Here is a 15,222-nt window from a genome sequence, read left to right on the forward strand (position 1 = left end):
ATATATATATTTATATAATATATATATGCACACCAAAGATACAGAATGCAGGACTTTTGGTGCGCTTCCAGAAAACATTGCAAAAATGCGCAACCTAATACAATCTCTGGGACCGCAGCTAAAAACTTGGGTAAAACGTGCAAAAACTGCACATATACTCACACTGTGGCCAAACCGCAACGCACCAGTGTGAACCCAGCCTTAGGATCACTATGATAATTTTTGCCCAATACAGACAAAACTGCAAACTTTTGTCCGAAGGGCGTTGGCCCCAAACTTGTCTTGCATACAAACGGCACACAATTGTCGGCCAACAAACACAAACGTAGTGATGTACCACGTGGTTTTTCAGCTCTTTAGCGCCACCCTTTGTTTTTTAGTTTGCACTTTTCAGTTTGTTTCTGAACGGCCATTCGGCAACCAGCTATGTTGCGGAATCGGAGGAGATAACGTGTTATTTATTATTGGCCTTGGGGTTATTGCTTTGACCCAAGTCCACTCCAGGAAAAGGAGAAGGAGGATTTCTTGGACCAAAAATTGGTTGCTTTATTAACCGTGACCAATTATGTCATATGCCTTTGCTGCGGGAGCTCCAGGAGAATAATCCAGATGTTTTTTGGAATTATCTCTGGATGACGGACCCCTGCTTTCACCAACTCTTGGCATTGTTGACCCCCTATATTAAGAAGCAGGACACATGCATGAGACTTTTATTTTATTTTTTTGGTTGAATAATGATTTGATTTGGTATATTTTCTATATTTTTGGATGCATAGAATGCAATTTTTGGTTAAGTTATATTGGCAGATAACATGTTTAATTTTATTTGTTTTCTTTTTTCAATGCACAATAAAAAAAATTGTGGAGAATAATACTTGGCTATGTGTTTTACATGTAGGCAGTTACATTTTAAAAAATACAATGTAAAATTAACAAAGGGACACCAACATAGTTGTATCCTTGATCTTAAAAACTACGGGATAATGGTGTTATGGTAACTTGCACCAAATAAAAAAAATAATAAAAAAAAAAAAAACAACAAGCATAATAATATTATTCTTGATTCACAGTGGGGGACCAGATGCGCGTGGCCGGCGATCGTGGGCACGAGAGCCAGAAAGGGGATGTGTGTGTGTAAACACACAAATCCCTGTTCTGACAGGAGAGGTGAGACAGATTGTCTGTTCCTACTAATCAGGAAAAGCGATACGTCTCCTCCTCTAGTCAGTCACATCCCCCCCACAGTTAGAAACACACACTAGGGAACACATTTAATCCCTTGATCGCCCCCTAGTGTTAACTCCTTCCCTATCACTGACATTTACACAGTAATCAGTGCATTTTTATAACACTGATCACTGTATAAATGTAAATGGTCCCAAAAATGTGTCAAGTGTCCGATCTGTCCGCCGCCATGTCGCAGTCCCGCTAAAAATCGCAGATCTCCGCCATTACTAGTAAAAAAAAAAAATAATAAAAATACCATAAATGTAATCCCTATTTTATAGTCACTATAACTTTTGCGCAAACCAATCAATATATGCTTATTGCGATTGTTTTTACCAAAAATATGTAGAAGAATATATATTGGCCTAAACTGAAATTTCTTTTTTTTGGGGGGATATTTATTATAGCAAAAAGTTTAAAAAATTGTTACTTTATTTGTAAAAAAAATTGAAAAACATTTATCATTTTCCTTCCACTTCACAATTATGTGGCACTTTGTGTTGGTCTATCACATAAAATCCCAATAAAATACATTTACATTTTTGGTTGTAACATGACAAAATGTGGAAAATTTTAAGGGGTATGAATACTTTTTGAAGGCACTGTAACATGCTCCACTCTTATATAACAAATGGCCTCTTACCGAATATAAAAAGACTCTAACCCAGGGTTTAGCCACGCATCAGTGAGATGGAAAAAAAGACTTCAGAGGCCCCTTAGACCTTCAATAGGGAACTCCGGATCTCGCAGCATCGTGGCAAATACGATGTCATACATCCACCACAAATCATGTACAGTGCCTTGCAAAAGTATTCACCCCCCTTGGCTTTTTACCTATTTTGTTACATTACAGCCTTTAGTTCAGTGTTTTTTTAATCTGAATTATATGTGATGGAACAGAACACTATAGTCTAAGTTGGTGAAGTAAAATTAGAAAAATATATACATAAAACAATTTTTCAGAAATAAAAAATTGATAATTGGCATGTGCGTATGTATTCACCCCCTTTGTTATGAAGACCATAAAAAGCCCTGGTGCAACCAATTACCTTCAGAAGTCTCTTGGCAAACCTGCCAAGAGACGGCCGCACACCAAAACTCACGGGCTGGGCAAGGAGGGCATTAATCGGAGATTCAGCACAGAGACCTAAGGTAACCCTGGAGGAGCTGCAGAGTTCCACAGCAGAGACTGGAGTATATGTACATAGGACAACAATAAGCCGTACACTTCATAGAGTTGGGCTTTATGGCAGAGTGGCCAGAAGAAAGCCATTACTTTCAGCAAAAAACAAAATGGCACGTTTTGAGTTTGTGAAAAGGCATGTGGGAAACTCTCAAAATGTATGGAGATAGGTGCTTTGGTCTGATGAGACTAAAGTTGAACTTTTTGGCCATCATAGAAAATGCGATGTCTGGCTCAAACCTAACACATCACATCACCCAGAGAACACCATCCCCCACAGTGAAACATGGTGGTGGCAGTATCATGCTGCGGGGATGTTTTTCAGCAGTCGGGACTGGGAAATTGGTCAGAGTTGAGGGAAAGATGGATGGTGCTAAATACAGGGATATTCTTGAGCAATACCTGTACCACTCTGCGTGTGATTTGAGGCTAGGATGGAGGTTCACCTTCCAGCAGGACAATGACCCCAAACACACTGCTAAAGCAACACTTGAGTGGTTGTAAATGTGTTGGAATGGCCTAGTCAAAGCCCAGACCTCAATCTAATAGAAAATCTGTGGTCAGACTTAAAGATTGCTGTTCACAAGCGCAAACCATCCAACTTGAACGAGCTGGAACAGTTTTGCAAGGAGGAATGGGCAAAAATCCCAATGGTAAGATGTGGCAAGCTCATAGAGACTTATTCAAAGTGACTTGGAGCTGTGATAGCCGCAAAAAGTGGCTCTACAAAGTATTGACTTTAGGGGGTGATTAGTTATGCACATTGACTTTTTTCTGTTATTTTGTCCTATTTGTTGTTTGCTTCACAATAAAAAAAAAAAAATCTTCAAAGTTGTGGGCATGTTCTGTAAATTAAATGATGCAAATCCTCAAACAATCCATGTTAATTCCAGGTTGTGAGGCAACAAAACATGAAAAATGCCAAGGGGGGTGAATACTTTTGCAAGACACTGTACATATGTAAAGAGGAAGAGAATTGCTCATTGCACAATTTCCACAAAAAGCAAGTACTTTATTAAAACAAGTATTACACTCACAAAAAGTGATAAAACTTTAGGCAGTGTGTATATCGTCCTGCGCCCTGGTGGGCGTACTGATGTCACCGCTGAGTCCTCTGCCCGACGTATGTTTTGTCTTACAAGACGTCATCACTGGGGCAATGGAGATCTCTGAAGGGAGTCTTTTTTGCCATACCTGGAGTGAGCGGTTTTCTAACTGATGCGTGGCTAGACCCTGGGTTAGGGTCTTTATGTTTGGCCATTTGTTATATAAGAGTGGAGCACGTTAGGTGAGCACTTGGCATGCACATGTGCAGCACTATTTTCCCCAGTGACATTGTTTATGTGACTATTTAATAAATCCCAAATTATGCTTACAATCATCTTTTATAAACCTGCTGATCAATACGCTTTTTTGTTAAAAATAGCTGCCATTGCAAACCATGATTGGAAAGTGTTCCCAGAAGTCAACAGTATAGACTTACCAAAAACTGTTCTACTGATAAAGAATGTTTAGAGCAGTCAAATAAGAGGAAGTAAGATCTAATTGAGAAGTGATTTGAGCATTAAGGATTAGAGAAGGAGGTGCAGAACGTCTTATTAGAAGAGAAGGATAGGAGATTTTTATAAAGGAACAAAAATACTAATGCAGATACATCAGTTTAACTGTGCTTTTATTACAGATTATATGAAGGATACTGGAAGAGTGAAAAAAAGCTCAAAAAAGTTGCTGGCATATTCTAAAAAACTAAAGATAAATTATGTGATATTCTGCCTGAGCAACCCAAAAGCATATTTACAAGGACACCCAGTCTTAAGCCTCGTACACATGATAGGATTGTTGGCCAACAGAGCGTCAGACTTTTGTCAAAAGGGCGTGTGCCTGGATCTTGTCTTGCATACTAACAGCACACAATTGTCGGCCAACAAACACAAACGTATTGACTTATTACGTGGAACTTCAGCTCTTAAGCGCCACCCTTTGGGTACCTTCTGCTAATGTCGTGTTTGGTAAGCATTGATTGCGAGCATGCGTGTTTGTACTTTGGACTTTTGTGTGACGGACTTGTGTACAGACGATACGAAAATCTGACAACAGACCGTTGTCCGCCAAAAATTTACTAGCCTGCCATCCAACATTTGTTGGCCGAAAGTTGGACAACAATTGTCTGAAGGAGCGTACTAATGGTTGGATTTTAGGTCAACGGTTTGTCATCACTCGATCCCCTGCCAACAATCGGATCATGTGTACGAGGCTTAAGAAACAGGTTACTTTATAGTTTGTTAAGGATTCAAAAATCTACCACTATAGGACAACCTTAAAAGATTCTTTGCATGTAACAAAAGGGGTCTGTTTGTAATATTTGTAATCGGAAATATACCAATGTCCATTCTTGGTTTTACAAATTTTTAAGAATGAATGTAAAAATTGCAATTTTGTCAGTGTGACTTTTAGTCCAAGACCAAAACAGAAGCCTAAGGCCGGCCATAGGCAGTTCAAATCTCGAAATTCGAATGTGTGGCCAGGCTGAATTTACCAAGTTGATCAATTGATCTGAATGGATACATGGAGCTGTGGCTCGGGTGCCAACATAGCAAGCTGCTTGCTGTGGGGGCATTCAACAGAAGGGAGGGGCCAGAAGCGCCGGCGGGGGGACCCTGAGAAGAGGAGGATCCAGGCTGCTCTGTGCAAAACCACTGCACAGAGCAGGTAAGTATGACATGTTTGTTATTTTTATAGAGAAGAAAAGGAGACTTTAGTGTTTTACATTTTACACAATCCCATTCTGTACGTTGTGCTTAGCATCTCCTATTCCACACCATCGTACTTTATACTAGGGGTGCACCAAATGGGTTTTTTTGTGCCAAAACCGATACCGAAAATGAAAAATACACTAGGCCGAAAACCGAAACCGATAATGAAAATAAACAGTTTTTTAAAAATATTTATATTTTTATATACAATTGTATTATATTTGACTTTTAAATTAATATCATCAATTTAAATTATTATGAATTTATTGTTGGCCATTATTGGCACCTTTGGTGCAAGAAAAGCTCAAGAAAATTCAGTCTACAGTCTCTTACCATCTCTTGTATTATGTCCCCAGTCTCTAACCATCTGATACAGGAGATGGTCAGAGACATGCTACAGGACATAGTCAGAGACTGCAGACAAGCTACAGGACATGGTCAGAGACTGCACACATACTACAGGAGACGGTCAGAGATTGCAGATATACTACAGGAGACGGTCAGAGATTGCAGATATACTACAGGAGACGGTCAGAGACTGCAGACATGGTACAAGAGATCAATGCAGCCTCACCAGTGCCCGTCAGATGCAGCCTGCCAGTTCCCCTCATATGCAGCCTGCCCGATAAAAAATGCATGCACAGTGATTTCCATGTATTCCAATAGCTCTAGTTCACATCATGCAGTCAGTTTCCAGGGCGGAAACTGACTGCATGGTGTGAACTAGAGCCATTGGAATACATGGCAATCACTGTGCATGCATTTTGTGCAAAAAAAAAAAAAGCGCACGGAACTGCATCTGGTGTGAACTGGCCCCAAGCAAGCTACCTGGTTCCTTCCAACAGACTTCTATTGGGAATGATCATATCTTTACCTCTACTAGCAATAACAACTTAACCCTTCCCCATTCTATCACATGGCGATAAAAACCTAGCTGGGTCAAAATCAAGATTATTATTATTTTTTTTTTATATGGCCAATAAAGGGAATACAGCCTTTGGCCTGTGACCTGGTTTTATATAGTATGGCTACATTCACATAAGCGGCCAGAGGAGGATAGTTTGCCATGTTCAGAGGCGAACAAATGACACTTCCGGATGCAGTAGCACTGTGGGTACATAAAACTTGTGGATTAGCTGCGGACAAAACTCTGCAGTAATGCTTGCCCTGGGCACACGCTGTTCCCCTCATGCAGCCTGCCAGTGCTCGTCATATGCAGCTTGCCAGTGTTTGGATGTAGCCTCACCCGTGCCCGGATCAGAGCGGCGATCTCCGTGTGTCCTGGAGCTGTGAATTGAATTGCCCAGGCGGCTGCAGTAACAATGTCTCCTGTAATCACGTCACGCTGATTCAATGTCCTGCCACTGGATCAGTGTGCTGTCTGTCACAGGAGGCGGGACATTGTTACTGCAGCGGCCTGGGCAATTCAATTCACAGCTCCAGAGATTGCCGCTCTGTGGGGAGGGAGGAGAGGAGGAGAGGAGAAGGGAGGACTGGGGCGAGCCAGGAAGATACCCCCGAAATGGGCGGCATCATTTTCGGTCCCATTATCGGCAAGATTTTCCTTTCGGCAATGTGCCGAAAACACCATTTTCGGCTGATATGTTTCGGCGGCCGAAATTTCTGTGCATCCCTACTTTATACCCATTTTATTCCATATCTTTTTACTCTACGTTGTGCTGTATACTTAACATTCCGTAGTAATTAAAGTAATCAGTACTTTCAGGTGGCCATTTGGATGTGTTAGCACCCCAGGCTAAAAGATACCATTTTCCCCTACAATTAATGTAAGACATTTCTGCATCTGAGCATAACACTGTGGCATAGTCTTATAGGTGGGTAAATGTGCAAGTGAAAGGGAAACCTGTCCCCAGGCTCCCACTGCTGAGCACTTAGTTGAAAGTGCCATTTCGCTGGTAATCATTTTGATCCTCTGACTTCATTACTTTCTGAGTCACTGACCTGGAACACAGCCAATGAAGTTGAAATCCTAATTTGCATACTTGTTTTTGGTCTGTAAACCAGATAGTTGTTGCACTGCAGGAAAGGCTATCTGACAGGTTCATTTGCCCACATCTGTCAAAAGACAACAGATATAGGACCCTAATCCCTCATATAATAACAGATGATGTTTATTGCTAAGCGATAAACAGGCAGCAGATAAGAAATGCTTTATATATTTACGGCACATTCTTTTTAAAGAGCACCCTGCACAACTAAAACTGACATACAGTACATAGAGTACAAACTGGTCATATATCTGCTATGACCTAATCAGTCATCATCATGTGAATGTTCATCTGTAACATGTGTACTCACGTCCATTATGTTGGCTGTTTATCTGATTGAACTGCTCTGTAAACTCTGCTAAAGACTCTTCAATAGTTTCAGTTCGTGGAACAGAGAGCGAAAATCGCCGCTTGAAGTTCTTCACCTTGTTCATGGTGACAGAGGAAACCTACATGTGCAAGAAGAGAAAAAAGTGTGAGAGAGACCAAAGAAAAGGAAAGAGGAATGAATACAGTATGCGAAACAGATACTGAGGATGGGAAGTAAAGGCATGGGAAACACAAAGAAGAAAAAAATAAATAAAAGTACATCCCTAAGAAATGCGCACAAGGGATAATTCTGAAAATCACAAATGTTTAAACGAATAATGGAGGAGGAAAACTTTCCAAGAAGGAACATTTGGCTATAAATAGAGACAGGTTGTATGTAAAAAAGACAGATTACATACATTAAACAAATTTGCGCAAAAGGACAGGTGACAATAAATCAATATTTCAGAGAAGGATATCTGCAAGTAGAAGACTGAAATACAGGCTGGCTAAGAAAGGAGCAGAGTGAGAGAATGTGGGTGGACTACATCTGCTGCATCTCTTATCACCGTCTTATAGATGTGAAGAAAGTGCTAAGATTCTTTCTTTTGTTAAACAGTGCTGTATACCTGATCTCAAATTCTTATCATCCTATTAATTTACAGCAGGGTCAGTTTAAAAATAACATTTTCCATCATACCGAGCCATTGCAAGTGTTAATGTTCCCTCTGCCTTCCCTTTAAGGTGCAGCTACTTCTGCTTTTTTTAAATGCAATTTGTTCCCAGGGATATCTCGCCCAATATGAGCAAACAAAACCCATCCTTCTGTTAAGATTGAAAACACTCACATGCTGCCCTTCCCTATAAATAGCGCATTACCAGCTTACATGCAGTTTTCACTGCCAGGCCAACAAAGTTAAAATTATGGACAGGAAGACTAATCTAAAAAAAAAAAAACAAGGTAACTTGAATCTAGGACTATCACCCGTGATTGCATTGTGATTAGTGTTATCCAAACCTGTCAAACTGTCTATCTGTTTTGTAGGTGATTTTAATAACAGGTATTCTTGTTATTAGAAACCATTTGAATAGAACCACAAGAACTGCCCAACGTGGAGAAAAGCAGAGATTTCTGGAGGAATGCATTACTTTTCATGTTGTATTTACTTTGAAGCTGTAAGGTCTATATTTAAACCTACAGAAATAAATAGCACGCCAAGGGAAATGATCTTTTTCTAGGAACAGTGGCTTAAAATAAATGAAAAACTGACAGTCTGAATATACCATCCCAATAGCAAGTGGATGTAAACCCTATTTTTGCATACATTGGTTGACATACCTGCTTCAGGTCGTTCCATACCTTACTATCCATGTGAAACACAAAAGGGGGGTCACAGTCCCTGCTATATCCATGTAAAGAAAGGAAAGACTGCTAACAGTGTCCACTAAAGTTCCAAAAAAACAGATTGTGTAAAGCTTTTCTACATTGCACCAATAATTTATGTAGGGGTATTAAACCCTAACCAAATTATATTTCATTTACCAAAGGGCTGTGTATCAAATAACTACTATTTTTGTTTAATACTAAAGTGCTTATTTAGTAAAACACTTGTTTGTATCCTTTTTTTGTTTTAACAACTCAGTACTGTTGATCTCCCACAGCCTATTGACAGCCACTGCATGTCTACATGCATGCACTTCAAGTAGGGCTGTATTGCATTTTTCAGGCAGCTTTCCTGCTGGTGATAGCAGGACAATGTGTGTGGTAACAGGCACTTGCAATCTCCATTGGAAAAACATATGTCAAGTTTACAATGCAGAAGCAGAACTAGGAGAAGGGGACAAAAAGATGTTCTCTTATAAAAGGAAGTGGCAGAATGAGGACCTTCGTGGCAGGATTGGCAGGTATTATTTTAATAAAAAAATACATATGGTTACATAGTTTGTAACGATGAATAAAGACACTTGACTGCTGAGGCGCAATGGGCCCAGGTCCAATTACTGTAACATGGATGTATAGACAAAACCTCCCCCCCCCTTGCCCCCTCAATCCATTAAAGAAACACACTTACAACCAATAGGTTGGAAAGGGCAAGGCCACAGTTTTATTAAGTCCAAACATAACATGTGAACGCTTATTAAACTAGTGCCAGTCACAGTTGTACTGTGAGCACATAATTCTGATAGTGAGGAAGGGGGCCTGTCCTTACCATAAGTGCTGGACAGGCCGCCTATTTCCAATTTCCATCCAGGGCATAGCCCATTACAGCCATTTTATGCTGGCAAGGTCAAGAAACCGCAGCAAGCTGTGACATACCAACGAAAAAATTGGGGCGGGAGGGTGGGCAGCTCTTCCAACACGTTCCATGAAAGACCCAGAATTCTCTGGGGCATAACTTTTCTTGAGCTCAGGCCCAGCCCCATCCCCCCTAACAACCAATCCTTGCTGACCACTCAGCCACCTTGTCCCACCCCTGGCCATGCCCCCATCAGTCAAGGCTCTCTCTCCCTAAAGTTACTGCCCTGCTTAGCTTTGTATCATCAGCAAACACCAAGACTATTTATACCTACCTTTATATCATTTCTGAATAAATTAAACAGAATTGGTCCCAGGACAGAGCCTCGGGGTGCCATGCTCACAACACCAGAATAACCTGAGTATACGCTATCTATCACCACCCTTTGAATGCACCTGCATAACCAGTTTTATATCCAGATACATACACTATTGTCAATGCCAACAGACCTCAATTTGTAAATTAAGTGTTTATGGGAAACTGTATTGAATGCTTTGGAAAAGTCCAGATACACCACATCCATGGGCGTTTCTCTATTTAGATGACAGCTCACTTCCTCAAAGAATGTTAGCAGATTGGTCTGACAAGAACGAGCTTTCATAATTCTAGGCTGATTTCTACTAATGATACTGTTTTTATAAGAAAATTCTTTGATAAAGTCCCTTATTGTCCCCTCCAATAGGTTACAAAATATTGATGTTAGACTGACTGGTCTGTGGTTTCCAGGGAAATATCTTGGCCCTTTTGTAAATATTGGTACCAAGTTGGCTTTTTTGCCAATCAGCTGGTATCATTCTAGTCACTAAGCTGTCCTTAACATGTAATACTGGCCTGGCTATAACCTGGCTAAGTTTTTTGAGGACTTTTGGGTGTAAGCCATCTGGTCCTAGTGATTTATTTATGTTAAGATTTTCAAGCCTTTTTTAGACACTGGGTTCTGTTAGCCACATTGGCACATTCCGTATTGTGCTATTAACAATACAGTCTTGATTATTATACTCCTACTTTTCCTCTGTAAAAACTGAGAAGAATGTATTTAGTTTAGTCACCTTCTCCTTATCATTTGTAATCAAGTTCCCCTGATAATCTGTCAGGAAAGGTTCCACCTGCTAATGGCTCTGTCAGGCATTTGGCGTGCAGTACTGATGTCCACCAACGGGTGTCTCCTGACAGCCTGGAACTGTGAGGGGAGCTCTCTCCTGCTGGTGGTACTATTTGATCTTTGGTCTGCAGTACTGGTGCCCACCAGCAGGTGGTTTCTGGCAGTGTGGAGCCGACATCATCTCCTGCGATCAGGCATCACCTTAGCCTGATTGCAGGAGATATGTATAAATACCCGTCAAGTACACACACACTTGGCCTTGGTATCTTCCTTGCGCCCTGACCTGAACCTGAGAGACCTGAACCTGATCCTGATCCTGTCTCTGAACCTGATTCCTGTACCTGAACGCTGAGCCTTGTACCTGTACCCGTCCCTCCTGTGATCCTGTTACCCTTACCTTTGCCTTACAGCCTGATCCATCCATCCTCTCCTTGTCCTGTTTGTTCCCTGTCCCCATCTGCTGATCTCCTGTTGATGACCCTGGCCTGGCTACGTTTACGATTCCGGTATTCCCCATTCTATGTATATATCTGTCTGTTTATAATTATTATTTGTGGGTCTCTGTTTGTGGTTGGTTGGTTGCACACTGTATTATATTGGAGGTGGTTGTGTTTAGATCATTCACTTATCTTAATAAATCACTATATTTTCACTTATTATCACGTTTGGGTTTCCTCTGTTGCGGTCCACACAGTTCTGATCTCACCTGATACGTGACAGTATACCAAGGCCATCCCTGACCTGTTTACTTTTGTGAGATGAATTCTTATGTGATTGTTTACTATGCTCTGCTGGTGTCAGAGAGTGGTAAATATCAGTGATCAGCTGCCAGAGATCATGCGTTTGGCTCACTCCCTGGTTGATCAGGGTTGTTTGCTGTTTAGGGATGTGCAGCCTTTAGTTCAAATATGTAGAGAGTTGGCCCTGCCCTGTATTCCAAAGGGCCATTATGATTTTTTCCCCCTTTCAGTATTAATCAGGTTGTTTCTCTGGTATGGCGTTTGGAAGATGATCCCACGTACTTTTTTAAACACTACTCAGCCCGTTCCCAACAGGTGATAACAGAGTGCGTTGATTCTGTACAGGCCCTTGTCAGACAGGCAGAATGTAAACTGCAGTTTGTGCAACCACTACTCTTAGCATGGTCTGATATGTTACAGTCAGCCCCAGCCAACCCACAACAAACCACCTCTGCCATCAGACACCTGCCTGCCCAAATGTCTTTTTCCCCATCATCCATGGCAACCTCAGTCGCAGCCCAGTATACTCTGCTTCTCACCAAATACCAATACCCAGTTTGTACTCCCTGCACCTATCCTGCCTTTAATCCACCTGCCTCTTCTCTGCTGCCTACAATGCCACAGTAACTTCCTCTAGCTCCTGTTTCCTCTTCCCTGTCATATTCCAATCCTCCTCTCCATTCTGCTTCATCCCATACCTATAGACTTCAGTAGCCAAGCCAAAAAAGAAACGGAAGTTCTTTCCAACTCACATGATCCTGCCAGTAACCCAACCTGCCTCCTTACCAGTTTTCTCCAGTCTACCTCCGATGATACTGAACCTAATCCTGACAACCTTCTGCCTGCTGTCCAGCCTGAAGTTCAGGTGCCCGTGTTCCAGCCTGAAGGCCCGGTGCCTGTGTTCCAGCCTGGAGTCCCGGTGCCTGTGTATCAGCCTGGAGTCCCAGTGCCTGTGTTTCAGCCTGGAGTCCCAGTGCCTGTGTTTCGTCCTGAAGTCCCGGTGCCTGTGTTCCGGCCTGAAGTTCCGATGCCTGTGTTCCGGCCTGAAGTTCCGGTGCTGTTTCCCGGTCCGAAGTTCTGGTGCCGTTACCCAGCCTGCTGGGCTGGTGCCCGTTTTCCAGTCTGAAGTTCTGGTGCCCGTTTCCTGGTCTGAAGTACCAGGGCCCGTTACCCAGCCTGCTGGGCAGGTGCCCGTTACCCAGCCTATGGAGCCGGTGCCCATTGCTCAGCCTATGGAGCCAGTGCCCACTACCCAGTCTGCTGAAGCGGTGCCCGTCACGCGGCTTGTTAAGCCAGCACCCGACATCTGACTTGCTGAGTCGGTGCCCGTCACCCAGCTTGCTGAGCCGGTGCCAGCTACCCAGCTTGTGAGGCCGGTGCCCGTTAACCAGCCTGTTACCCCGCCAGACGACCCGGAGCCTGCTGCCCCGCCAGACGACCCGGAGCCTGCTGCCCCGCCAGACGACCCGGAGCCTGCTGCCCCGCCAGACGACCCGGAGCCTGCTGCCCTGCCAGACGACCTGGAGCCTGCTGCCCTGCCAGACGACCCGGGGCCTGCTGCGCTGCCAGATGATCCAGAGCCTGCTGCCCAGCCTGATGTGCCTCTGTCTGCTGCCTAGCCTGATGTGCCTCTGTCTGCTGTCTAGCCTGATGTGCCTCTATCTGCTGCCGAGCCTAATGTGTCCCTGGTCTGCTGCCCAGCCTGGTGTGCCTCTGTCTGCTGCCCAGCCTGATGTGCCTCTGTCTGCTGCCCAGCCTGATGTGCCCGTGCCTGCTGCCCAGCTTGATGTGCCAGTGCCTGCTGCCCAGCTTGATGTGCCTGCTACCCAGCTTGATGTGCCTGCTGCCCAGCTCGATGTGCCTACTGCCCAGCTTGATGTGCCTACTGCCCAGCTTGATGTGCCTGTGCCTGCTGCCCAGCTTGATGTGCTTGCTGCCCAGCTTGATGTGCCCGTGCCTGCTGCCCAGCTTGATGTGCTCGTGCCTGCTGCCCAGCTTGATGTGCCTGGGCTTGCTACCCAGCTTAAGGTTCCTGTGCCTGCTACCCAGTTTTACGTGCCTACTACGCAGCTTGATGTGCCTGTGCCCGCTGCCAAGCTTGTTATGTCTATGCCTGCTCTCCAGCTTGAGGTGCCTGTTGCCCAGCCTGTGTCTGTGCCCTCTGCCCAGCTCGATGTGCCTGCTGCCCGGCTTGATGTACCACTTCTTGCTGCTCAGCTTGATGTGTCGCTGCCCGCTGCCCAGCTTGAGGTGCCTCTGCCCGTTTAAAGCCATGGACTTTCCACATGCCCAGCTTGATGTGACTCTGCACGCTGCTCGGCTTGATGCTATGGACTTTTTGAGGGAGACCCCCACGCCATTTGTTTTTTTAATTTTGGCACGGGGTTCCCCTTAAAATCTATACCAGACCTGAAGGGTCTGGTATGGATTTTGAGGGGGACCCCCACGCCATTTTTTTTTATTTTGGCGTGGGGTTCCCCTTAATATCCATACCAGACCTGAAGGGCCTGGTATAAACACAACCAGACCTGAAGGGCCTGGTTGTGTTTAGATCATTCACTTATCTTAATAAATCACTATATTTTCACTTATTATCACGTTTGGGTTTCCTCTGTTGCGGTCCACACAGTTCTGATCTCACCTGATACGTGACAGTATACCAAGGCCATCCCTGACCAGAAGTGGCTGCACAGAGGAACCATCTCGGTTCTGTTTACTTTTGTGAGATGAATTCTTATGTGATTGTTTACTATGCTCTGCTGGTGTCAGAGAGTGGTAAATATCAGTGATCAGCTGCCAGAGATCATGCGTTTGGCTCACTCCCTGGTTGATCAGGGTTGTTTGCTGTTTAGGGATGTGCAGCCTTTAGTTCAAATATGTAGAGAGTTGGCCCTGCCCTGTATTCCAAAGGGCCATTATGATTTTTTCCCCCTTTCAGTATTAATCAGGTTGTTTCTCTGGTATGGCGTTTGGAAGATGATCCCACGTACTTTTTTAAACACTACTCAGCCCGTTCCCAACAGGTGATAACAGAGTGCGTTGATTCTGTACAGGCCCTTGTCAGACAGGCAGAATGTAAACTGCAGTTTGTGCAACCACTACTCTTAGCATGGTCTGATATGTTACAGTCAGCCCCAGCCAACCCACAACAAACCACCTCTGCCATCAGACACCTGCCTGCCCAAATGTCTTTTTCCCCATCATCCATGGCAACCTCAGTCGCAGCCCAGTATACTCTGCTTCTCACCAAATACCAATACCCAGTTTGTACTCCCTGCACCTATCCTGCCTTTAATCCACCTGCCTCTTCTCTGCTGCCTACAATGCCACAGTAACTTCCTCTAGCTCCTGTTTCCTCTTCCCTGTCATATTCCAATCCTCCTCTCCATTCTGCTTCATCCCATACCTATAGACTTCAGTAGCCAAGCCAAAAAAGAAACGGAAGTTCTTTCCAACTCACATGATCCTGCCAGTAACCCAACCTGCCTCCTTACCAGTTTTCTCCAGTCTACCTCCGATGATACTGAACCTAACCCTGACAACCTTCTGCCTGCTGTCCAGCCTGAAGTTCAGGTGCCCGTGTTCCAGCCTGAAGGCCCGGT

General features: G+C 43.8%; 1 protein-coding gene across 2 annotated transcripts in view; it reads right to left on the reverse strand.

Moving 5' to 3' along the window:
- CDK18 (cyclin dependent kinase 18) overlaps window positions 1-15,222 on the reverse strand; it is a 476,627-nt gene that overhangs the window by 298,128 nt on the left and 163,277 nt on the right. For both annotated transcript variants that reach the window (XM_073615801.1, XM_073615800.1), the window contains exon 2: window positions 7,483-7,621. In XM_073615801.1, the coding sequence (XP_073471902.1) occupies window positions 7,483-7,606 (124 nt within the window). In that variant the 5' untranslated portion in view covers window positions 7,607-7,621. The remainder of the gene's footprint in view (window positions 1-7,482; window positions 7,622-15,222) is intronic.

The sequence above is a fragment of the Aquarana catesbeiana genome, linkage group LG02, assembly GCF_042186555.1.
Source record: "Aquarana catesbeiana isolate 2022-GZ linkage group LG02, ASM4218655v1, whole genome shotgun sequence".
Classification (NCBI taxonomy): domain Eukaryota; kingdom Metazoa; phylum Chordata; class Amphibia; order Anura; family Ranidae; genus Aquarana; species Aquarana catesbeiana.